General features: G+C 40.5%; 1 protein-coding gene across 2 annotated transcripts; it reads right to left on the bottom strand.

Moving 5' to 3' along the window:
- Nucleotides 1-873: 873 nt before the first annotated feature.
- On the bottom strand, nucleotides 874-5,375 carry LOC309720564 (zinc finger CCHC domain-containing protein 18-like). 2 transcript variants are annotated; one of them, XM_082557596.1, is made up of 3 exons: nucleotides 5,015-5,375; nucleotides 4,851-4,931; nucleotides 874-4,362 (listed from the first exon to the last, which is right to left on the bottom strand). In XM_082557596.1, exon 3 carries the CDS (start codon nucleotides 3,848-3,850, stop codon nucleotides 2,171-2,173), a length of 1,680 nt encoding a protein of 559 aa, XP_082413722.1. In that variant the 5' UTR covers nucleotides 3,851-4,362; nucleotides 4,851-4,931; nucleotides 5,015-5,375; the 3' UTR covers nucleotides 874-2,170. The 2 variants fall into 2 exon arrangements, with proteins under 2 accessions (XP_082413722.1, XP_082413723.1); XM_082557597.1 differs by having other exon boundaries at nucleotides 874-4,931.
- Nucleotides 5,376-25,278: the final 19,903 nt, after the last annotated feature.

Below are 25,278 nucleotides of genomic sequence, written 5' to 3'. Positions count from 1 at the left end.
TGCTCCTGATACAATACAGCACCAAGCCCGGTGGTACTGGCGTCGGTGTGCAGTATATAGGGTTTCTGGGGGTCAGCGAAGGCAAGTACAGGGGCAGTGGTGAGACTTTGGATGACTGACTCGAAGGCTTCCTGGCAAGCTGGCGTCCAGCGACCTCCGAAAGGGTCTTTTGGGTCATGGTACTGATGTGCACTTTGTCTTGCGTTTACTTTTGATTTCTTGTGGCTAGGTGGGTACCCTGAAGTTAAGTTGTGGAGAGGTTTCACAATGCTGGAATACCCCTTAACGAACCTTCTATAATACCCAGCAAAACCAAGGAACGACTTTAACTCTCGCAGGGTCTGTGGGACAGGCCATGTTTTAAGGGCCGAAATCTTCTCAGGGTCAGTCCGAACTCCATTTCTGGAGACCACATGTCCCAGATAACGGACTGAAGTCTGGAAGAAGACACATTTCTCTGGTGACAGCTTTAACCCAAACTCTTTTAGACGAGTGAGCACTTTCATGAGTCTTTCTTCGTGTTCCTCAAGGGTTCGGGAGAATACTATCACGTCATCAAGAAAGACCAATGCATCCTTCAAATGCATATCCCCCATGCACCGCTCCATTAACCGCTGGAACGTGCTGGGGGCGTTCGTTACACCCTGAGGCATTCTGTTGAACTCCCAGAAGCCGAGAGGGCACACAAAGGCCGTCTTCGGTTTGTCTGCTTCTTCGACCTCGATCTGGTAGTACCCTGATTTTAGATCAAGAACAGAGAACCACTGTGAACCATTGAGGGCTGAGAATGTGTCCTCTAGCTTCGGAAGGCTGTACGCATCTTTTATAGTCTGAAGGTTTAGACGCCTATAATCGATGCACAACCGCACTTGGCCGTTCTTTTTCCGGACTACCACTATGGGTGACGCAAATGGGGACTCTGACTCTCTAATAACTCCTGCATCAAGGAGTTCCTGAATGTGCTTCCGGACAGCCTCAATGTCCCGTGGGTGGATTGGCCGGGCACGTAGTTTGAAAGGCGTGCCATCCGAAAGTTTTATATGATGTCGCACCTGGTCCGTCCGGCCAAAATCCAGGTCGTGCTGTGCAAACACCTCAGGCATGCCGCTGAGCTGCTGAGTGATGCGCTGTTTCCATTCCAATGGAACTGGGGAGTCACCAAAATTGAAGGTTATGGTGGGCTCTTGGAAAGACGGAGTGTCTGGAGTTCTCTGGGATAGTTCTGACTGTTTGGTCTTGTTGTGTTCCTTTAATAGGATGGTCTGATAAGCACTAACCTCTGCAATAGTACACTTGGCAGGGATGACAATGTTGTGGTCAGACTCGTTGCTTATAACAACTGGCAACTTGTGGGGCCGCCGCTGGGGAAAGTCCACCAGACCGGCTTTAAGTAGCAGGCCACCGGGCAAGGGGGACGATGATGGGTACTCAATTACAACTGATTTTTCATCCTGAAGGCCCTTGCCAAGGGCGACTCCCTCCACCACTACAGTTGAACCAGCTGGAATGACTTGAGGCATCTTGCCAAGTAGCTTCACTACCCCCTGATGGGTGTCACTTGTCTGCTTCCGTCTCAACTCAATGATTTTGAAGACTACTTTGTAGCCATGTGGGAGGGGTTGACGATTGGCTAAGTCAGTCTCTGAGTAGATGTCGAACAGTACATCTAGGGTGTTTGTGCCTATGAGCATGAGGGATTGTGAAGTGTCAGGGACGATTAAAGCAAGTGTGTTTACATCTACTGGAACACCTATAAAGTCCTTTGGAAAAGTTATGGTCATTTCTATATAGCCAAAGTAAGGCACTAGCTGGCCATTAGCACCTTCCACTTCTAAGAGGTCATGTAGTGGCTTGATCTTTTGCTCTGAAAGGTGCTGCTGGTAAAATGACTCAGGAACAGTGGTAACTTGGGAGCCTGAGTCAAGAAGACAGTTGACTTCTTCACCTCTCACAGTCACTTGAGCTGTACTTCTGGTACCAATCAACTGTTTAGGGAGTTGGAAAGATTGGTTCTGCTCTGAATGGTTTAAGCCAGAACATGTTTGTGCTTTGACAGTCTTTGCTGGGGTACTTACTTTGTTAACCTCAGCTGTGATTTTGTCACCATTGTTTACGTCTGAGGGACGTTGTTGACTCTCCTCAGCTCCTGTTTGTCCCACAACAGGAACTGTTAGATGTTTAAAGGTGAATCTGTACAATCTCGCGCTTCCCACTGGCGTTGTTTCTCCTCCAACTGCTTCTTTTTTTCTGCTACTAGGTTGGGGTTAGCGGGGTCAACACAGCATGGAGCGATATGTCCATCTTCACCGCAGTTGAAACAATACCAGGGCTTGGGTCTGCCCCTTTGCCTCTTTGAAGTCTGTCTTTGCATACGTCCATCTACACCATGTGGCTTTGACATCTTACTCTGCGGCCTCCCTGCAGGGTCCTTGCTGTTTGCAAACTTTGTTTTTTTCTGTGACATGAATGTAGTTAGTTGACTTTGCAGACTCGCCACCTGCTTTCGCAGATCCTCAATAGCAGCAATGCTACTCCCATGTTTCTCCTCTGGTTCACAAACATGTGCACCCTGGAACTGTAACTGAGTTCTCTGCTTTGTGGTGCCAATGTGTTTTCTCATACGGTTAGTTTTTGCTTGCTGTCGATCTTCCTCAGAGCGAATCATTGACAACAGGTCTGAGAATTGGGGTGGGCTGCTCTTCTTTTGCTCAAGTTGCAGGGCGCTGAGTAGGTCGTTGTCCCAACATCCCCTGCAGAACTGTTTAAGTAGATGTTTGTCCACTTCTTCACATGCGACTCCCCCCCTCTTCGTGGCTCTGTTTAATGCTAGCTGTAGCCGGTGAAGGTAAGTGGATGACTTCTCACCTGGATCTTGAAGGGTGTTCAGGAATTGAGCGAAAAGTTCCTCACCATCTTCTACAGTGCCAAAGGCTGAATCTAGAAGCTGCAAATAAGTCACAGGTGGTGACTCAGGCCGCAAACTCTTAACTATATCAGCTGCTGGTGGGAGCAGGCTCTCATGGATCTTTCTGGATATTTGCAGGGGGGACATGCTGGGATCATTTTGGAGCAGTTCAATTTGTGTGCGCCATGTGTCATAATCAGTTTCATTGTTAGGTCTGGGAACCTTACCGGAGAAGGAACGGAGTCTCACCTGGGACTGGATGTGTGGGACAACATCTTGCCTTCGTACGATATGCTCTACCACAACCTTCTGAATGTCAGGTGGGTTCAAGTCACTTACTGAGAGGGACGCTGCTCTCCTTCCATTAGTGAGGGGAACATCATCAGTGGCACCAGTATCACTTGGTGTAACATCTGAATGTGAGGTGTGACACTGTCGCTCTTTAGAAGCGGGCGGAGATACAACAGTGGTCTCGACATACGTGGGAGAAGGTTCTTCAGTGGTAGGTCGCATGGCTTCAACATCCTCCCCAATCTGACACATCATCTCCTTCAGCACCTCACCGTAGTCTTTGCCACTCAGCTTGGCTAGTTCCTTGAGTTCCGCCAAGTAGGTTTTTGTAACATTACTCCCAACCGTGGTAGTGTACATGCTACTGAGTGTTTTAATTTCATAGACAACGCTGGGATCAGCTTGTGCTGTGTATGTGTATGGTAAACGAGGTTCTAAACCTTCTAAGGCTGAACTGCTAGAGTATTCTACGATCAGGTTTTGGTAGAAGTTGGACAGTGAATCATCAACAAAAAGGACTCTTGTGATTTTACCATACTGTTTCAGAAAGTCAATGACCTGTTCATCTTTCTCAGATACCTGTGTTATCCCAGCGACAACAACCGCATTAGGTATTTTGACACCAGACTTTTGTATGAAATCCATGCTGGTCATTGCCTCAATATTGATGCTCAAATCAATTGGCTCCTGGCTGGCTCGCCACTTCTGTAACCAACTTTAAGGTATAAAGGTGAATTACAGCGCAATAATTACTTGGGCTCGTAATAAGACCCTGGCCAGAATCAGAAGACACCAAATTCGTATGGAGCCAAAGTATTGAGCAGCAATAATGACCTGGACACAATGTTAACTTTTGAGTAGCCACTCTTGTATTGTTACAAAGTATAACAGGTATTTGTCCAATTTGTACAGATAAAGTATAAAATAAAATAAATAGTGTGCACACTCAACAAAATAAAAGTACTCGTTGGGGCCCTTTAAGAATTTAGAGTTAAGCTGGCGATAGCCAACTTCAAAGGTCCTTGTGAATGTAACTGGAATGTATGAGTGTGTGGTGTGTATCTTCTTTGGGGTAGATCGTCCTCAAAGTGGTTGGCTCGCCATCTATCACAACCAGAATATCGTCCTGGTCCTTGGACTTTTCCGTCCTCTCCAAAAAACCTGACCTATAATCCAGGTCATAAAATGTACATTCTAATCAGTCTGTTTCAGATGCATTGTTTAAGGTTAAAATACAAAATCAAAATATTGCATCACCTCATATTCATTGCATCAACATCTTAAATCTTATCAAATCTCACAGTTCTGTTGTACAACATTCAATTTTCAAGCATATCAAATATGAGAACTAAACATCTAAGTTGCTCAAATATTTCTCTATTCATGTAAACATTAATTAAACAATACTTATGGTAAGTAACCATTGACACTCAAAATACAATACACCATAACAAATTCAGAACTATGTGCAAATAAGCAACAAAATATACATATGAGTTCAGTTCAGAGGCATTAAAGCAGTGTGCTTAATTTCTCCACGCTATAGGCCTATTCGTGAGAGAGAAATGCACTAAAAATTACCCTCTAGATTACTTTAAACTCACAGTGAACTGACAAAATTTAGCTTTAGAGCAGCTAAGAACATGTTGCTCACCGTTGCTCTGTTTCACAAAAGCCCAACACACACTGGCGTTGGAATTGCAGCAGCTCTCCGGATGAAAGGTGAGTGGTTAGCCTGTGAGACACCGAGCTAGCATTAGCATGATCGCGACGGTAAGTCTCTACAAGTTTTTTCCATCAGAACAACACTCGTCTTACCGACGTTGCCTCTCTCCTTCATCCAGCCACTCGACTCCGGACTTCCAGCAGGTAAGTAGGCTGGCTTTCCTTCCTCTCAATCCTGAGTTTTCCTCTCTTTTGTCCGTGGATTTCTCAGTTTGAGTAGTAGATGCCTCCACTCCTCTTGCTGAGATGAGAAAAAACCCGGGAGCACCATGCACCTCCACCTCACTTCCTGGCTGACAGGGTCAATGCGGCCTGGGTAGGCTCTGATTGGTTGCTGAGCTAGGTGCCCTCACGTGGGGTGAACTGAGAGGTGCATTCAATGGTCATAGGAAATACGACGCTTGTTGATGTGGACAGTTAATATAAAGAGAATAAGTATGATATTTTTCATCTGGGCTACATGTGCCTTAAAATTCCTCACATACAGACAATTTTGAAATATATGCCAAGTCTTTTAAGCACAGCTTCACTTCAGCTAGTGCGTGGTTGTCAAAAATATCAAAGATTTTACTGCATAGGGAACTAGCTATATTTTGAAAAAGTTAACAGCTGTCAAAAATAAATGGGAATAAAAATGAAAACTTTTCCTGTTCTTATCTCCAAAAGTTTTTTTATGAACCTTCTCTACTGATTTAAGTTATACTAGTAATTACAGAGTATGTTTAAAGGGGTTCAGCTTGTCACTAATTCAAACCACACTACGCTCCCCCTCTCATACAGACCCCCCCCTGAGTATCACAAAACATTCATCAGGCCTGACTCCATGACCCCTCTGCATCCCCGGCCTCCCCGGCCAATCAGAATCAAACCAGACAGCGTCTCTCTGTCTGTAACTTTTGTACACACACATAAAAGCCTTCTTTCCCTTCAAGACTGTTTATACCCCCAAAGCCACGTCCCCCTTTAAAAAAGAAAAAGAAAAAAAAAAAAAAAAGAATCAACATTGGCACTGCCCTGCACATTAATGACCCCCAAACACCCATACACCCCTCCAACCACCCCGCTCTTCCCTCCACCCCCTTATCACAACACTCCATATCCAGGTGACAAATGAGGTTGCTCCAGTGTGTGGTATAAGGTCAAAGGTCGACCTAACAGTTTTTGAGGTTTAGGGGCAAATAGGAGTCATTGGGACTGGGGTTCCTATTGTGGTCACAGTGCTGCAATGCTTCCCACCATAACACTACATCTCTCTTCCAGCAGAGGGAGACAGGCCTTCACATTCTAGCTCAGTGCTCTCAAATTCCATAACTGGTTGTCATAGACTGTACGGAAAATGGTTTAAAGTGGGTCACTATAATTTTCTAAAATGTATTAATTAAAAATTATATGTTTAATATTATATGTGCTCTCACTGTATTTAATAGAAAAACAGTAACACCATTTGCACTTTTAAATGGTGTAAATGGTGGAGCTCTTCTTCAGGAAAAAAGGCTGCTAAATGCAAATGTCTAACGAAAAAAGTGCCAATGCACCAATCCCAGAAATATTGGCTAACCCATTCAAATTACTGAATTCAGGTGTTCCAGCACTTCCATGACCACAGGTTTATAAAATCAAACACCTAGCCATCAGACTTCTTCAACAAAAATTTGTGAAAGAAAAGGTTGTTATCTGGACTTCAGTGAATTCCAGTGTGGTACTGTGACATGATGCCACCTTTGCAAGAAGTCCAATTGTGAAATTTCCTCACTACTAAATATTCCACTGTCAACCGTTGGTGGTATTAAAACAAAGTGAAAGTGGTTGGGAATGACAGAAACTCATCCACGAAGTAGTAGGCCATTTAAAATCCCAGAGTGGGGTCAGTGGATGGTGAGGCGCATAGTGCGCACAGGTCTTCAGCCTTGCAGAGTTCATCACTACAGGCCTCCAAACTTCCTGTGGTCTTCAGATTAGCTCAAGAACAGTTCATAGAGAGCTTCATTGAATTGGTTTCCATGGCCGAGCAGCTACTTCCAAGCCTTATATCACCAAGTTTAATGCAAAGTTTCAGATGCAGTGGTGTAAAGCATGCCAACAGTGCATTCGGAGGAACAATGGAGTGACAAATCACTACCTGGCAGGCCAACGATTGTCTGTCTCTGTGTGTTAGCCCTGCCTGGAAAATTGCTAAAGGCAACTTAAAAACGGCACTCAGCAACCTTGCTTTTATATAGGAATATAATCAGAATACAACCAGTTGAATCGACTCCCCTATTGCAAAGAGGCACATTTTAGGTGTGCTGGACTCGTCAGTGCAGACTGAATTGAAAATCTGCCAGTCTATAGATTAGATGACGGTTTGCAATTTGCTTTGTCAGCCTGTCTGAGAATGATTGCAGTCGCGATTGTCTGGAGACATGTTGCTTCCCAGCAGGCAACCTATGCAGTCGCCTTGCAATCAACAATGGTGACCCAGTGGTTGACCATGCAGCACACTCAACCTATGGATGACCTGCTGCAACTTCTTGCAGTCGGTCGCTAAATACAAAAAAAGAAATAAATGCAATCACCTGGAAACCAACGATTTTTAACTAGTCACAATGACATTGGCATCAAGGGTTTTGGACAAGTGTTACTAAGATCTCATTGACTAAAACTGTTCATTGTTCATTTCAACAAATTTTGCGAACATTTGTAGGCTCTGGCTGCTGAGATGTACAGATTTTATGCTTTTACTTGCCTTGCAAAATGTAAATTTTGAACTGTACAGCAAACTTGCAACAATTTTGAGGACAGTCATGGGTTTCAGGGACAATGAGAACTTTTTATTCCTCTGAGCAAGTAACAGATGTCTGTTCTCATGAACTAGATATCCGAAGAAAGAATATTTTTCAATTTAGGCACAAACTGTTGCCTGAACTCATGAATGAACAGATTAGCGATGTCAAAGTTCAAGGTCACGTTGACCTCACAACATATGCTTTTGGCTCTAACTCAGAATTCAGATGTTTTTTATTAAAATACATTTCTAATAGGACTTTTCACAGCAGAAATACTTTTCTGACCATTTTTACATTTGGTCAGCTTTTTGATGAAACTAATCCTTTGTACCCACTGATTTCTTCAAAGTTGTAGCTTGATTTTTATGCGAGTCTTTCCTTGTTTCTGTTTATTTGTACAGGAACAAGTATGTAACATGAACTAAATCCACAGCATTTGTAGCCTAAGGTAATTTGGCATACCCATCCTTTGGTAGGTTCTTAAAACATGAGCCAGTAAGAAACACAATCTGCTGTATTCAACAAATGCAAACATTAAGCCGGGAGAAACATGACTACTTGGCTCATTTGAGGTCATAATTTGAGGTTCTGGAGGTAAAAAATGATCAAGGATTTCAAAAATAATTGGCAGATTTATTGATTATAAAAACTTTATTTTTTCTTAATTTTATTTATTTTTTCCCCCCAATACTGACCAAATTGTTCAGTTTTTGCTCTTGGACCAGGAGGTTAGAAAAATGCTATATATCATTTTGGTGTGTGTGTGTGTGTGTACTTCTAAGGTCACCATTGGGGTCATCGTTGTTTAGTCTGTGGGTTCTCTGGAGTGGCGACTACAAATTTCTGTTTGGACTGCTAATTTATTGGTAACTTCTCAACTTTGGACCTTTTGTAGTGATATCTAAACATACTCATATAATATAATATCACAATATAGACACAGACACTCCATAAGGTATATGAAAAGGTCACCAATATAATTGTGAGATTGTTTTGCCTTGGTGTAATTATAACTTTAAAGAACTAAGATTTTGTTGGAATAAACTGGCATTATCACTCAACAACAGCTTTAAGAAAAGCAACACTTTTGATTAGACTTAACAAAGAAAGCTGAATTAGGTACAGACACCATTGTAGTCATACACATATTTTGTCAAGCTTGGGCTCAAAAAACCTTGCGGCACTATCAAAACACACATTGACTCACACAGCTTGGCCTCCGTGGCTCCAGCAGGCGCAGTAATGGTTCTGGGAGCCAGACTTTGTCTCTGTCGCCAGGCCTCGGCTCCAGCCCCTGCGTGTGCGACAGCAATTTCCTAAAGAATCCACAGTAAGCACAACACTTCTCCCTTTTATTTTAACAAAAACACCACTGAACCCCCACCACACAAACATGCACAGGCACACACACACACAGAACACAGCTACTTCTGAGAAACACAGAGCAGTCACTTGCAATTATAGCTCATCTAATAGTATGATCTACAGTCCTGTCAAATAGCCAGCAGGCCTACAGGGGAAGCAAAGGGTCATTTAAAAAAAAAAAAAAAATTGTTTGTTTGATCACACTAGACCAGCCTGTCTATCTCTGCCTGTGTAGCCATATGGACTCTTAGAAAGAAATGCACCATTACTAAATGCTCCTCTAAATTAAGACTTTTGCAGATTCGTTAATAGACACAAGTTGTCTGCAGTAATGTTAAACCATTTAACTGTTACTGATTGTTCATTTTAAAGGTCTAAATAATAGTTTTGAAAAATTATATACAGTTGTTGATTGCTTATCTACACCAATGCTACCGCAAAGGATATCATGCTACACACATCAGAAGGCCCAGACATTTCCAATTATTCATGACAGATCTGACATAAACAGCTTATCATCTCTGTCTAAAGCCAGCTGTAAACAAATCCACTGGTGATCAACCAACCTGACTTAATCTCCCACTTAGATTTCCAAACAGGCCTTGTGCGACACACGGCGCTGCAGATGAAGACACACACGTAAATGCTTCACAGATCCTAAATCTGAGTCCGTCACCAGAGAACAAGCAGACGTTTATGAGATCAGACATTTGACATCAGCTATCAAAGCGAGCAACAGCAGAAACAGTGTTCCTTAAAAGGGATCTGTATGTTTCTCTGCACGTGTGTGTATGTTGTGTGTTTAAGGCTGGGGCGTGTGTGTGTGTGTGTGTGGCCCCCATCTAAACAAGCCCCAACAGCCCCTTTGTTGGCGAGTTGCTCCAGGAGAGCGTGTTGATGGAACTGCATTGATGTTCGGATTAGGGCACGCCTCCGTGATCAAGTGCTCAAACACTAGATAAGAGCGTCAGAAACACCCTTTAATCCTGGCTAACCCTTTTCTAAATAGGATGGGATCCTACCATGCTCACTGGAGGGGAGGAGGGGGTGAAGGAACAGCTCAAAGTTGAGCTTTAATCTGGTATGGACACTATGTTTCATTCTAAATCCAAGAAGTCATCTTGTGTACATAATTGGAGATAACAGTCCACTAAAATCAATTCACAACATCCTTAAAAGAAAGACCAGGAATGGAAATTAGGTTGGAAAAATTCATCTTGAAGATTATAGAATTATTGGTTGTTTGGAGTCGTCTTGTTGCCAGGCTAGTGAGTGTTTTCAAACCCTTTTTAGATTTAGTCGGCCCTAAAAGTGTTTTGTTACCTCAGGAGTCTCTGGTGACTTATGTAATGTGTTTTGATGCCATGGAAGGAATAAATTCACAGCAGCCGAAAACGACTTAATGCGTCACCCAATATCATTAATACAGAAATGAACCTGGGAGAAAATTTGTCAAAACAGACAGGAATTACAGCTGCCACAGATGATGAGCTCACTAAAGAATGCCAGCTGTCAGAGAAAATGGTTTTGACCGCTTCAGGATTCTGGCAGGAGAAAGTGTAAACATGTGACTGATGGACAAGATGCACAAATGCGGGTTTTATGGATGTCCATATTTCATGTTTCACTTATGCGATAGTAAAGGTTTCAGTGGTTAAGACTCTGTTCTCCTTGTATTAATGGTATCTCAGCAACGCTTTCCAAACAAATTCAGGGCAGAAATGTTAAAATCTGTAGGAAATTGCGAAATCCAATATATTTATTTTAATAATTTGTGAAAGATGCTTAGTAGTTTTCTTGCCAAGAGTTGAATTTGAAGATTGATATGTTTACCACTGTTATGTTTGGTTCCTCTGCCAACCGGTTTGTGAGGAGTTTCTGTTTTTGGTTGTTAATCGATAGATGTCTATCCATCCATGTCCTGGAGCTTGTCTCACTTGATGGACTTGTTCTTGGAATATCAACTGTAAAAGTGAGGATATAATGCCAACTACAGAGAATACTGAAGTTCTAATGTATAAAGAGCTATAGTGAAACTTGTTGTTAAAAACAACCTGTGCAAACTGTCCATTGCACCTACTTTCTATGCTTTTGATGCTGCTTTTAAAAAAAAAAACCCCTATTTTATTTATTTATTTTTCATCCTGCTTCTTCCTCTTTGTAGTAAACTGCTGTCACACCCTTTCTTGCATAGTGTTATCCATGTTATATGTTATTGGCATAATCTTTATCTAATGTAGCCAGTGCTATTGTGACATGTAAATTGAGATACTTTATTATTTTAAAAACAAAAACAAACTATGTTCACCCATGTAATCATCTGTGACCCTGGAGTAGCCCGAGAGGCTGACCTTCTAGCCTGTAGCTGAGTCCTTGCTGGTAAATAGTTGTGGATTTCCAGTGTAAATGATATTGTGACTACAGACCAAAATCAGTCCTGCTTTATAACGATGCAAAAAGCTGTGATTGCAGGGAATAACACCAGGAACCATTGAGATAAATGCAGGGTCTACTTGGAGCAACATTAACGCTTTAATGCCTTAAACTGGCATTGTTACTAATGCCCAGTGTGATGGTGGGCGGGGGCAACTCCTGGTTTTAAAAAGTATTCCAACTGCATAGAAGTCAATGAATACCTCATTCAATACATGTTTGCTTTTTGTGTTTGATGTTTTTTTTGGCAATTATTGCCCCATGTAGGGTAAATAGAGGATATCATGCTTCAAAGCTTTATAGTGGGAGTGCACAAACCAATGGATAAAGTCAATACTTTTCTAATTAATTTACAGCCTGATGTATTATTACATTATTATTATTTTTAAATTATTAATTTTTGCTGACCTTCTGCTCCACAAATGTACTTGCTCCTTTTAATTGTTATTTTGAAATAACAAGGTTCATAATGTATTTTTTCAAACCATGGCAGTTTTCAAGGTGCTTTAGATAAATGCATCAGCGAAACACTCTGTGTGTGAGATATCAATACATCTATATATGTATAGATATCTACAAATGTAGATGATGAGGACTCAGGGCTGTGTGTCGGACAGGGTCGTCTGCAGTACGGGGGCCCCACAGGGAACGGTTCTGGCTCCGTTCCTCTTCACCATCTACACTGCAGACTTCTCCCACAATTCCACCCAGTGCTTCCTGCAGAAGTTCTCTGATGACTCTGCAATAGTCGGCCTCATCACTGATGGGGACGACAAGGAGTACAGAGGACTGACTCAAGACTTTGTGGACTGGTGCCAGCTGAACTACCTCCAGATCAACGCCAGTAAAACCAAGGAGCTGGTGGTAGACTTCCGCAGGCACAAGCATTCTCCACTGCAACCACTGAACATCCAGGGTATGGACATTGAGGCTGTGGACAGCTACAGGTACCTTGGTGTTCATCTGAACAACAGACTGGACTGGACTCATAACTCAGACGCCCTCTACAGGAAAGGGCAGAGCAGGTTGTACCTGCTGCGGAGACTCAGGTCGTTTGGGGTGGAGGGCCCACTCCTGAAGACCTTCTATGACTCTGTGGTGGCTTCTGCTATCTTTTATGGTGTGGTCTGCTGGGGTGGCAGCATCTCTGCTGGGGACAGGAAGAGACTGAACAGGGTGATCCGAAGGGCCAGCTCTGTTCTAGGATGCCCTCTGGACCCAGTGGAGGTGGTGAGTGACAGGAGAATGGCGGCTAAGCTGTCATCCCTGTTGGACAACGTCTCCCACCCCATGCAGCAGACTGTGACAGCACTGAGCAGCTCCTTCAGTGGGAGACTGCGGCACCCACGGTGTGGGACGGAGAGATTTCGCAGGTCTTTCCTCCCCACTGCTGTCAGACTCCATAATAAAGACTTTAACTGATCAAGCACACACATCCATACATATGCAATAACACTAAGTGCAATAATCCTTTCTGGCATCGTTGTATTTTTACTCAGTTGTATATAGCATTCGTATTCTATTTTTATCTTATTGTATATTTTTATTCTATTTTATTCTACTGTATATAGTATATTATTTTATTCTATTCTGTACAGCTGTGTACTGTATTTATTCTTATTGTATTCTAATTTTTGCGTCATAACTTTTGCACTGTCCACTTCCTGCTGTGACAAAACAAATTTCCCACGTGTGGGACTAATAAAGGTTATCTTATCTTATCTTATCTTATCTTATCTTATCTTATGTAGGCATATATGAGAGAGATAGGTGGAGAGTTATTTTTTTTTTGTGATAGTGAGAAATGGGGGTAGTGACAGACTCCGTTAAAGTGTTTTTATTTTCTTTAGGGGACAAAAAAAAAAAAAAGACAGTTGACAAAGAAAAGAAACCTATATCCATTCCCAAGTTAAGATCCCTCTTTGTCTCTCCTCGATTTTTATTTTCACCCTAGTCTGTCAGGATTCTGCCACAAAACTGTTGAAATTGGATGTTAAAATACCTTTGCTTTAGCAACCTGTCAGCTTCAAGCTGACGTGTGAAAAGGTAATACAAGCTAGGCTTTTACTCTCACTGAGGAGCCTTCACCTGCTTTCCCCATGCCTGGTTGCTACACTACAATAACTGCACCAAATTCACACCATCCCTGTCCAAACCATCCTAATCCAAAGACGAGCAGAACCCAAGTCAAGTGATTTTGCACTTCATTAAAGAAGAAAAAATGCTAGCAATTTTCATTGATAACACTTAAATGAGGTGACTTGACATATGTGTTGAGTTCTCACGATGACAGAAAATCCACAGAACAGGGAATTAAAAATAATAAATGTGATAAATTTATTTCCCACTGGCATCACATCTGTTGATCTGCAGGGGTTTAGGAAGAATAATAGTTTACCGTGTTACTTGGTACAGTAATCCTACAGTAGACATTTATAACATTAAATATTTTAAAGGTTGAATTATTGGTGGGCAGTTTAATTAACTGGCACCTATTCTGATAAAGGGTTAATTCTTAAGGTATCAATTGCTAAACCTTTTCTTGGTTCAGCATCTTTGTTGTTTCAGCTTCTTTCAGATGGATCTTCTGCTTAGATCTGCCAGGATACTTGAGTACTTTGGGACCTAATTGAACATTTAGTCTAGTCACACAGGTCTATACACTAGTTGGCAACCATTTTGCAACCAGTAGTTTGGGAATAACATGTATTCGCACACAACTTTGAAAGTGGTTGCTCGTGAAACTGGTTGCAAAGAGGCTGCTGTACTCCACGTGATTGCTTTGGTTGCTAGTAGATTGCCAAAGTTGCCCATAGTTTGCACGGAAGATGCTGACTTGTCCGTCAACTCTCACTAATTACTTTGAGCTGTAGTAAAACTGTGAAATGTGTGACACAAACTGGAATCCGAGGATGTTTGCCTTCAGAGTAAGAGTTTGTACTTTTTGAAATTTGTGTTGTAGTTACCGAGTGTTTGCAGACAAGTCAACGTGTTGTATGGTCACTACTGGTGACTACGGCAGTCTGATTGCAACCAAAGCAATCACTGTGATTGCTTTGGATTGGTGCAGCACGCTTTGCAACAGATTTCACCTAGAAACTGCCAGCAACCACTTGCTAACCATTTGGAGAATAAAGTTCTTGCCAGATGGTTACTGACCAGATATAGACCTGTGTACTCGACTTTAAATGAGTGGGTCAGTTGATGGTTATTAGTTGAGCTCCTATGTTTTTTCTGACTCTTTAAATTTTTCATTAGCAGTTTTGTATAATGGATATCATCATTTGGTCTTCAAGAACACTTGAGGAGTTAAATATGCATGACCACTACCACAAAATAATCTGAGTTACATTTAGTTGGGTGAGGGGTTTGGGTTTTTTTTTGGTGGGGGTCAGCAGTGACTTTATGCTTACACAACTAGGGTTGTCACTGTTGCCTCTTTTAAAAACTGACCAAAGAAACACAGATGGGGAATTTGAGACATCTCATCCTTGTTACCAAAAGAGATTGGCTGCAGTAGCCGTCATATGAGATCCTTCACTTGTGTCTGGGTGATACAATTTTTTTTTTTTCGCTGAGGAAATGGGGCATAAAGCATAATGGTTTTTGTAATCCTGTTTCCTAACATTTATCAACATAATTTGATCAAAGGATGTTCAGTGGATGGGTTTCCACTAGAAAACCAACTGACAGAGCGTTTTTAAATAAAAATCTTTTGTTTTGTAAACTTGACTTGACTTGAAATGCTCAATTAGATTGACACGAGCTGCTGATAAGTAAACGACGAGCCATTACGTCTTAAACATGGCAACCCCTGAGCGCCCTTACAAACAAGGACTGTTAATTCCTGTGTCTAGATTAAAAACACCTGTTGGTAAACAAGACAATTATTCTGTTCAGTCCGATGGGGGAGCAGTGCGTTAATCATACATGCATCCTCCTGTGTTAAAAGGCAACCCGATATCCCCCCAATGAATTCTCACTGATTAACTTGATACTCCTGACTGTTTAAAATTCATCCCACCGATGAACAAGAAACCGATCTCCTCTGTGTGTGCGTGTCTACACGTTTGTGTTATTTCCCCAAGATCTTGGAAAGTGTTTGCATAAAATATCCCAGTCCCTGGCGTCAGCACAATTAGCCGTTAAATAAAATGCCTTCTCCTCGATGCTTTAGCAACATTTTAATTAGACGAACCAGCTGAATTGAGGGCCCCTTTTTAGTAAAATAAACAGCTCTGTTTGCCAAGAAAAAGCTCCCTGGAGGGAAAGGCACTAAGTGAGGTTGCTTGGGGCAGGAAATTGAGAGATAGCAGCAGTTTATCCAAGAAACTAAAAGATATTTGTTTCTTTGAAAAACTGGAAAGATCTGCACACTTCCTCAAGGCATTAGCACTTTTAAGTACATGTGCCATATTTGTACTTCTGTGTATCTGTAGCTTCTTTACATATCTGCCTCAGTGCAAATAATGCAAATGTGTTGATTGAAGTTTTAAGGTTCCTCTGTACTTATAGACACAAAGATTATATTGCAGGTTTGTGAGGAATAATGAAGTGTCAACATTAACCAAAAAAAGAATCTAACAAATTTGATATATTTAACATCAACAGCAGTAATAAAGTTTTACAGAAAGCTCTGAAAAAGTGATTTGTTTTTCTTGGATGTGATGTTCTAAGTTACTGTTTTTTTTATCTTTACTTTTTTTTTTAACCATTTGAGTACAAAGACACTCTTGACTTTGATGCTTTAATTGCCAAAGTTACTTATAGGAGCAATTTGTAATCGTCACCTTAACAGAATAACTTTTGTGTATTATTGAATTTTCTTGAATAATTTAGAGATTGAGAGACCATACTATTCTGGAGTTAAGTATACAATAAAAATGTTCTCACTCAGCCACTCACAGGTATGATGCTAAACAGTTCCTCTTCTCAGTGGCAAATCAGTAAATAACAATGTGAGGACATCCATCCATCCATCCATCCTTTTTTTTCTTTTTGCTTTTACTTAAGAGGAATACATCCAGTCTTAAACCTGTATAAATCAAAAAGTTTTTTATTTCAAAACGTGTGATATGCCAGAAACTGTCCACCTATTCTGGTTACACTTACAAAAAATCAGGGTCTTTCCTTCTCTTTGCATCACATTGTGTAATAGCTTTCTTGTATATAAGGAACCAAGGAAAATAATACAAAAAGATGATCTTTGATTGTGCATTCTGGTAGAAAGAGACGGTTGAAAGGTAGCCCATATTCCCCTTTGTCTTCCTTGTCCCTTAATCTCATTGCCAAACTTTCCTCCCGGTCTGTATTTTAGCCAGAATATTATCAAAAGGTTTTCCTTTTGTCCTCTGTCCACTTCAGTACTCTTTCTTCGACATAAACATTTCACATCACTGTTCTCCATCTCCTTTCAACTCTTCTCCCTCCTCTGCTCCACAGAGACCATCATAATCCACATATTCGCCTGATGACTTGCAGTCTCCCTCTCTTGCATTCCCATGTCTCCCTTTTCCTTGAAGTGACGACCGGCATGCTGTCATACATGTTTTCACGTTGTCAGTCCATTTTCAAACACTGTCAATCGTTTTGTTCCACAGAGGATGTAAAGTTGGAAATACTCTATATTCGAGCTCAACAATCAAACAGTGCATAAATGGAATGACTGACAGTGTTACAGGCTTTTCCTGGGCGATATATCATCATCTGTGGGTGCTGAAAAGTTGCAGAAATACGGTGTATTTGTTTAAGTAATTGTTTTTGCCATTTATTGATCAGATGTCATGAGAGTGTGACTGTTTGCACACGTATGTTTACATCCAGTTAAAATGAATAGCAAAATAGGCAATTTGGGCATTTTCATCTACAGCCTGAACTAATAAATGTTCTACTACACACGCAGATCAAATTTGTTTTGGAAAATACTCTACCACAGCATATTGTGTAAATGAGAGCTAATTTGGGCTCAGCTGGCATTTAAAATTTACACTATGAACCTAATCTTAGTTTCTACATATTTGCCAACACCCGTATGGTTATGTGTCTTTAGATCAGCACACCAACTAGTTCTGAGGACCTAACTTTCAGCTTCATTCTGAACGTTTTATAAAATTTGATTGCCTTCTGCTCGTCAATGCAGAAATGTAAGCTTTTACTTTGTGCCACTGGGGGGCAGTGTAATCCTAGCAGTCAGCCACTGTTGAACCAATAAGAACTCCCCCTGGTTGTCCTCAATTTTAATTTTGCCTTCTGAGGAATAAAGTGCAGTGGGGTAAAGTCATTCCTAATCACCTTTGTTATTTGTGAAATAAATGTTTGTCACCTTTTGTGGAGGATGTATTCAATGCAAATCAGTTAGCGGAGAATTGTAAGTAGCATTAATTCTGCAAAATAAGAGTTATCGCAGTTGTTGAAGCTCTGTTGAGTTCATGGAACTGATAAAATCACTTTCACTGTGTAATAGCTAAAGTTCATTTTCTCTTTTTTTTTTTGTTCCATAAGATGCTTCTTGCGATGTTTTGATTCTTAAGTGTCAAGAAAGTAGAAAATTTGAAAAAAGACTAATGTTGCTACAAAACGCAAAAAAACTAAACTGAATAATTAAAATGAGTTGCAAAGTTAATATTTGTATCTCTGTGTATAATAAATAAATAAAATCTATATATTTTTCTGTTGTTTGTATTTTGTATTCACTGTTTTGAGGCTCCTGATTAAGCCAGTGTGATAAGACTTTTCCCTTTACTTTGCCTACTTTTCTCCCTCTTGTTCCACTTCTGCTTTCTTAGTTCTCACTGCTCACTGTGTGTCGTGTTGCTGCAGCTATTTACAGTCACATAATACTAGCTAGATAAACTCTTTTGATGTGCCGCAATCTCAGATCTCCCTGTCTTTGATGGGAGTAGGTTTAGACATGGCAATCAAGACGTATTCACGTGGTGGGCATTGATTGATTCTTAGATTATCTTTCAATGCAAAGTCTAAATTTCTTTCCTTAAAAAGGTTAGCCCGGAACATGGTTCCAATCAGCCAAAATACTTTCCGTGATGGGGATTAGCTACACAGATGGAGACGAAGGAAAGTGAGATAAGTTAAGGGCTGCCCAGAGAAATAATTTTGGCCATTTAGGGGCTTTTAAAGTGTCAGAGGATATTCTATCATCTTTTTTTTCTTTTTATTCCAGTTAATTCAACTTAATATTCTTTGAGCGATTTACTGACCACAGACAATAATGGTGCAGTCATCTGCTTTGGTGGCAGCCATGCTACACTCATGCTTACCATATTGATGATTCTGGAATACAAACAGAGGCCAAGACAATACCAAAGACATATCGCGCCGCAAGTGAAGGTTCAGCATCCAGTGACAGATATTGTTTTTCAATACTGTGTTCTTGTGAGAGAGTGAGCGAGAGATAGCGGCGGTGTGTGATAGTTCGTCAGTCCAAACAGAGTCATAAAGCGCTGCATGGTTAAGCCTGATGAATTAATAACAGGGAGGCAGATGGGTCCCAGGGGCACTGTGGGAGCAGAGCAGCATGGAGAGCAGAGAGAACACACGTTGATATCACACTAGTGCACACGTACACACATGCACTTTTCTATGCCTGCGTGCATCCAGATAAACAGCCTGAAAATCATTTGCATCCATATAAAGACACGTGCATGTGCTGAATGCCGACAGATATATGGATATATGAGAAGGTTAAAGTAAATCTAACATTTAACTCAAAACTTGATTGGCTGCTTGAGTGAATTTGTGCACAAGTAGAACAACGGCCCTTCTTCAGGAAGTGTTGATAATTAGTTGTTGCACATTAATGGTTAGCACTTCTGCAGACCTAATGAAGGCCAGCTAAGGTCACAACTTTGATGAATGAACCCACCAATGAGCACTAGTGTAATAGGCAGGTGTGTATTTCCCCTTAATTGTTTTGTGTTTTGCATCAAGCTCAGTTTTGGGTACTTATGAGCTTCTGTTACTGCGCTTGCGAGCCCTGTTTGTTTGGGAATGAATGAATGAAGCTGGTAAACTGAGGTAATGATTAGCATCTGAATCTTTTATCCCAGTTCTATTTAAGCTGGGTGGGAGTATGAGATATTGTTTAAGATGCACATATCTTATTAGACTTAATTAAGAAACTGGAGCTCTTGTTTTCCTTTTGCTGGTTATCTGAGCACTGAACCTGGTATGGTGAAGCATTTTAACTCCTGATCACTAGCAATGAGTCAAAAACATGCTTAAATTACTAAGTTAAAGAAAAATATACCGAGTGCTGCAGTGATAGTGGGACAGGCATCTCGAATGCAAAAGCAGAGACAAGCAACAAGTGAAAACAAGTTGAAGACAAAGACCTGGCAAACTCTGAGGAGACAGACATATCAAATGCACACAAGAGCATAAAAAGGTACAGGTGAACGTAATTGGACACTAACAAGGGTGGGGAAGAGAACAAAGAGAGAAGTAAGAGCACAAAAAAACACGAGGAGCTAACCTTCATAATAAAACGGGAAGTAAACTGAAAGCATGAGTAAGACCAAACTCATACAGACAAAAGTGAAGTGGAATTACTGGCATCACATTTGTTTCTGTTAAAAATAAAGTATGAACAACAAGCTCAGACAGTGGCTGCACGGGGGAGTTTATATTCACTTTAACACAACAAAGTTTCACTGTGCTAGAACAACGTTCTGTGTGTGTGTCTTATGACTTTGTTGTCTTTGGCAAGGATGGCAAGCACAGATACAAACACGTGGAAGCTTGTTTCAGCCACTGAAAACCAAACCAAACAAAAAAATATATATTTTTCCACATCTGTAAGTCAAACTTTCAAGTTATTAAATCACAATTTTGACTTTAAATTTTCTGAGAAAATAACTCGAAATCTTAGGATAATACCCTGAACTTTTTGTTTTTGTGGTGGAAACAAGCTTCCACCCAAACAAGAGTACCTCAAGGACTGGTTGTTCCACATATTGTTGAGACCACCCAAGGTGACAATTCATTCACAGCATGTAGATGATGTAGATCGATGTATGATTGATGTCTTGTTGATGTCTTCAAAAGCAGATAGGGGGGACATTAAAAAAAAAAAAAAAAAAAACCCCAACCCAAACCCTCCACCAGATATGGCTGTACATAAAAGAAATAAACCCATATAAAAATGTCTGTAATTCTTGAACTATGCATGGTAAATATTTATAAAACCCCTTGAATGAAAGCTAAAAGTCTGTATTTCAAGCACTTTGATTCTAATTATATCAGTCTGCTGTGGTAGAGTACAGAGGCATAACTACAAAAATTTTCATTGTTCCTAACAGCAGCATTTGGGGATGATCACATCATCAAAAGTACCGCCATAGAACTCAACAGCAACTCACTTGGAACATTCCAAAATATGATGTAACATGTACAATAGACTCCTTATTTTGTTTTAAGTCATCAGTGCACTGATGTGACGTAATGGCGGTTGTAGAGCACAAGCTGATGACGCAACAGAATGAGGTGTCAGTGGAGACTGTGTTGAAATGTACGATCAGCAGACTGGTCAAGGTTGCCATGTAATCTTCTGTCTGATGGAGAGCAATAAGTGCGTCAGATGTGCTGTAAGAAGGGAGTATTTTTTTAATATTATATACGTGCATGTGAACGTACTGGAGAAAGAAATGAACTTTTTTATTTTTTGAAATTTTCAGGCGAATTGCAATAAAATCTAAGCTATTTTTATGTTAGTGGTTTGTGTTAGCCTGTGCTCTTCTATACTAAAAAACTGAAAAAGTATCTATTGCTTCAGGCTGTGCAATCTCTCAGATTCTGATTAAACTTTACATTCTTAAAACACAATACTTGGGTTTTGACTGCAGTATTTGTTTGTATAATTCGTGGAACAGTATGGTTGAAATCTTCAAGACTGCGACATTGACTCTTTAATCATGATACTGTCACTATATTCACAATCTGTGGAGTAAGGTTTAAACATGACCCTGCTTTCGTTGTGATACATACTGCAGTACCGTAAATCCTGCCAGTGCAGATGCTCAAGCTGAGGAGCAAAACTAGCAAGGTTCTCACTGAGTTTAAGACCTGTCTTACAATTTATAAGGAAGATCTGAGAAAAAGAAAAATTCACAAGAACACAACCAGCGGAAAGAATTATAATGCAATAAAATATAATCATTAAAAACCAATGCAAGACTTATTAATTGTATAGTTGTGTATAGAACCTGAAATCATATCTATAAAGATGAGTTTCTAATGAATTGTAGTTAGAAGATTTAATGAGAGGAGAAATGTCAGTGCATGACATGGTTGTTGGGATCATCTGATTATTTCTGTAACTGCTCATCTACTGGGATTTTCCCCATACAATCATCTCTAGGGTTTATAGAGAATGGTCCAAAACAGTGATCTGTTATGCCAGTATGGCATTCTGAGGAAAGTTTCCAGGACCTTGTTGAATCTATTCCATGTAGAATTGAGGCAGTTCTGAAGGTAAAAGTGCAGCCTGGCCCTAGTGAGGTATGTCCAGTGAGTGTGAAGTCAACATTGTATTCTTAACAGTTATTAAACCCCTTGTTTACCACTGATTAGTAGTCGTTGGGGATGATTTTGATTGCGTCTGTATTGTTGTTTATGCTTTATAAGAGGATAATATTTTACTCAAAGTCCTGTCACTTTATAGTTTGTAAAGCCTTCTATGAAAACTTGCTTTTTTAACTCAAGTTTAACACCGAAAAACTTTAATTTAACCTCTTTCTTCCAAAGACCTTTTCATGTCCCGTTATAATAGCTATAGAATTTTTGAGGCTTCAAAAAAATCCAGACATACTGTTATAGACATTAAAAACCCATATCAGTCAATACCCTGAGTAATATGTGCCCTTTCTTCCATAGTTCCTGGTAGATCAGATCATATCGAAATTTGTCTTTCACTTTTAAATGCTTTTCACTGTACTTAATCTCAGTTTTCACTCGCTGTTTAAGAAAAGCAGATCTCAGCTCTGACAAAAGCAACAAAGTAGTAATGACAAATATGCTTCAAAACAAAACAAATTATCTACATTTCATTGAGCAGCAGTGAGTCACAACATTCTCACAAGTTACAAGTTAAAAGGCCAGTTGCTCTGTCTTTGGCTTCTTGGTCCGCCAAGTTGAATAATTGAAGTTATTTTCACTGACTGTCAGGCCAGGAGATGTGGAGCCGAGGTTCCATCACTGATTCTCTCAGCTTCATGTCTCTTGTTTTCTTAAGCTCTGACATGACATTGCTGCATGTGTCTGAATTTGTGTGTGTGTGAGTGATTTCTCAGATGAGTTATGAGTGTGGGAATGTCTCCACATATTCTTGGATAAATATAGGTAGGCAGTGAAACGCATAGAGATGAACAGTAGGCAAAGCAGCAAATAAGCTCTGGCAAACAGACAGTTGGATGTACAGAGCAACCTGCCAGATGCATACACATCTGCAGGCACTCACACAAGCAGTGAAACTCTGCTGCACAAAGCCTGCATGTTTATGAGTATGTATTTGGGCAGTCAGGCCAATGGCAATCATGCATGTAGGCATTTGTGTGTATTGTTTACGTGCATGTGCCAGTTTCTATGTGTGTATGTGTGTTGGCTGCAAAACAAGGAGAGCAGGAAGAGGAAGAGGCTAGATGGTTGGAGGGGGTGTTTATTTATTCATCACCCAGCGGCCTTGGCGGTTTCAAGGGGACATGGCAACACTTGTCCTGGGCCCTTTAGCGCTGCTCTGTTTGTGGCCTGCTTTGGCCCTGCCAAAGCCTTCAGCTCTCACCTCCTCTGCTCTCTGCTCAACTCTGTTTGTACCACTTTTTTATTCTTTAGATCCTTAGGCTTCCACTTTTGTTTATCTTATAATGTTCTGTGTTCTTGCTTTTGTGCTGCAACCTCTCTTTCTTTGGGCATTTGGATACTTTTCTGTTGTGCAGCTTTCAATGTGCTGATGATGAGCTGTACAGGTCCTGATTGGCAGGTTTTAAATCTTAGAGCTAGGCAGCTAAGTTAAGGGGGCTACTGGCTATTGTCTAAGATTAAACAAATGGATATAGAATGAATAGATTTTTAAATTCTCAGTAGCATAAAAGTAGTGGGATAAATGTCCTCTAAAATCCATACTTGGTGTGGCTGAAATGTTCATGATGGTCTACAACTGGTTTGAAACTGTTGAAAGAGGCAAATAAATGGTGTGAGGTACAACTAGATATTCAAACAGCAACCAGTAAGCTTTTGTCCCACAGGACATTGAACTCACCAGTTTTTATTTCTCTATGGTTCTGTAAATTTACAGCAGTTTCAGCCAGTTAGTTTCTTGTGCTTCCAAGTTTCATTTTTTCCCCCTTATCATTACCCTGCTCCGATTTAGAGAAGTCAACATGTAATTTTTGTAATTCAACTTAAAAGTGACGTTAACAGGAGAAAAAGACACCTCAGATAAGAAACTGATTCAAAGCATTAAGGAACAAACGCATGCTTGTTCTTTGCACAGACTAAAAGTGTTTTTGCAGGGACGCGTGCTCATTAGATGTCATGCTCGATCACGCTTATGCACTCAGACTTGTTTTTCTGTAAACAGTGTCATTGTGTGAACTTCTAGTTTGAGGTAAATTTCATAGACATATTTTTATTTTGCCGTAAGACAAATGTGTGTTTGTGCCTCCTGATAGTGTCAACTTCCAGCAAAGCCAATGACTTACTGCCTGAGATGCACACTTTTTTCAGATCTGGTCACTTGGCAAAGCAAGAACACATAAGTTAGATTGCAATAAATGATAAAGTAAAAGAGATCCGCGTGAACACTGAATGAGGCAGAAATATTGCCATCAGACACAGTGTACAAACTCATAACAAAACGTAACTCGAGCTGTGCTCCTTACGCGACCTGAGTGGGCTAATCTCCATTGTGGGGGACCATTGATTCTCGTAACAAAACAACTGAGCCGAGCGCACATTTTTGCATCTGACCCTTCCCTCTGTGCTTGGCCTGAGCGCGTGTTCAAACCCCAACCCAATCAATGGCTATACTGAGGGATCAATTTCCTAAGCTTTTGGGGTGTCAAATGTGATATGGTGTCACTTTAGCCGGGTGGCGTAAAGGAGTCCAGCCGAACTGATGTTGTAGAGCTTTTATGTCTCTTTATTAGCTGAACTATTCAAATCAAGATTCAGATTAGTGTAATGTCGCAGGAAAGAAAGGCATGGCAAGGGATTTGATCTCTAATCGTTGTGTATTTGGAATTTGTTTGTTAGCTTTTCCTGTTTGCATCGAAATATCAGTCACATATCTGATATTCACATTCCTTACTGCAGTCAGACTATTGGCAAATAAAATGGCATTGTTCGATGTCGGTGTTGGATGTTGTGCTGTTGTGCTGCCTTCGTTTTGTACTGGCTGAATGTATTGTTAGTTGGTAAGATGTCAGTTTATTGTATAAATCATTATATGCAAAATGGCAAAAATTTAGATAATTTATCAAGCATATTTACCATGAAATTACTCATTTAAAAAAAAAAAAAAGTATTGTGATAGGATCGTGCCATTGTAAAAACACCCCTGAAGAGTTGTACATTCAGCATTATATGGTGAATTACAGTACAGTCTTTATACAACTCCTAGTGTGCTGGGCCATCACGTCCATCATGATGTACATTGCTTAATGCCGTCCATTATTTATTTACTGGGGCTAATGTCTTATATAGACTATATAAATGTCCCTTTATACAAGGTAATGTTTGTCAACCAGTTTTCACTCTTTCTTTTAGACGTGGAGTGATTTA

The sequence above is a fragment of the Aulonocara stuartgranti genome (genome assembly GCF_965226115.1).
Source record: "Aulonocara stuartgranti genome assembly, chromosome: 13".
Taxonomy (NCBI): Eukaryota; Metazoa; Chordata; class Actinopteri; order Cichliformes; family Cichlidae; genus Aulonocara; species Aulonocara stuartgranti.
Note: the sequence above shows the minus strand (reverse complement) of the source record. Positions and strands in the feature narration are given on the sequence as shown.

Excerpts from the sequence above, each read along its gene's own strand:
- LOC309720564 (XM_082557597.1), bottom strand. The coding sequence starts at position 3,850 with ATGACCAGCATGGATTTCATACAAAAGTCTGGTGTCAAAATACCTAAT.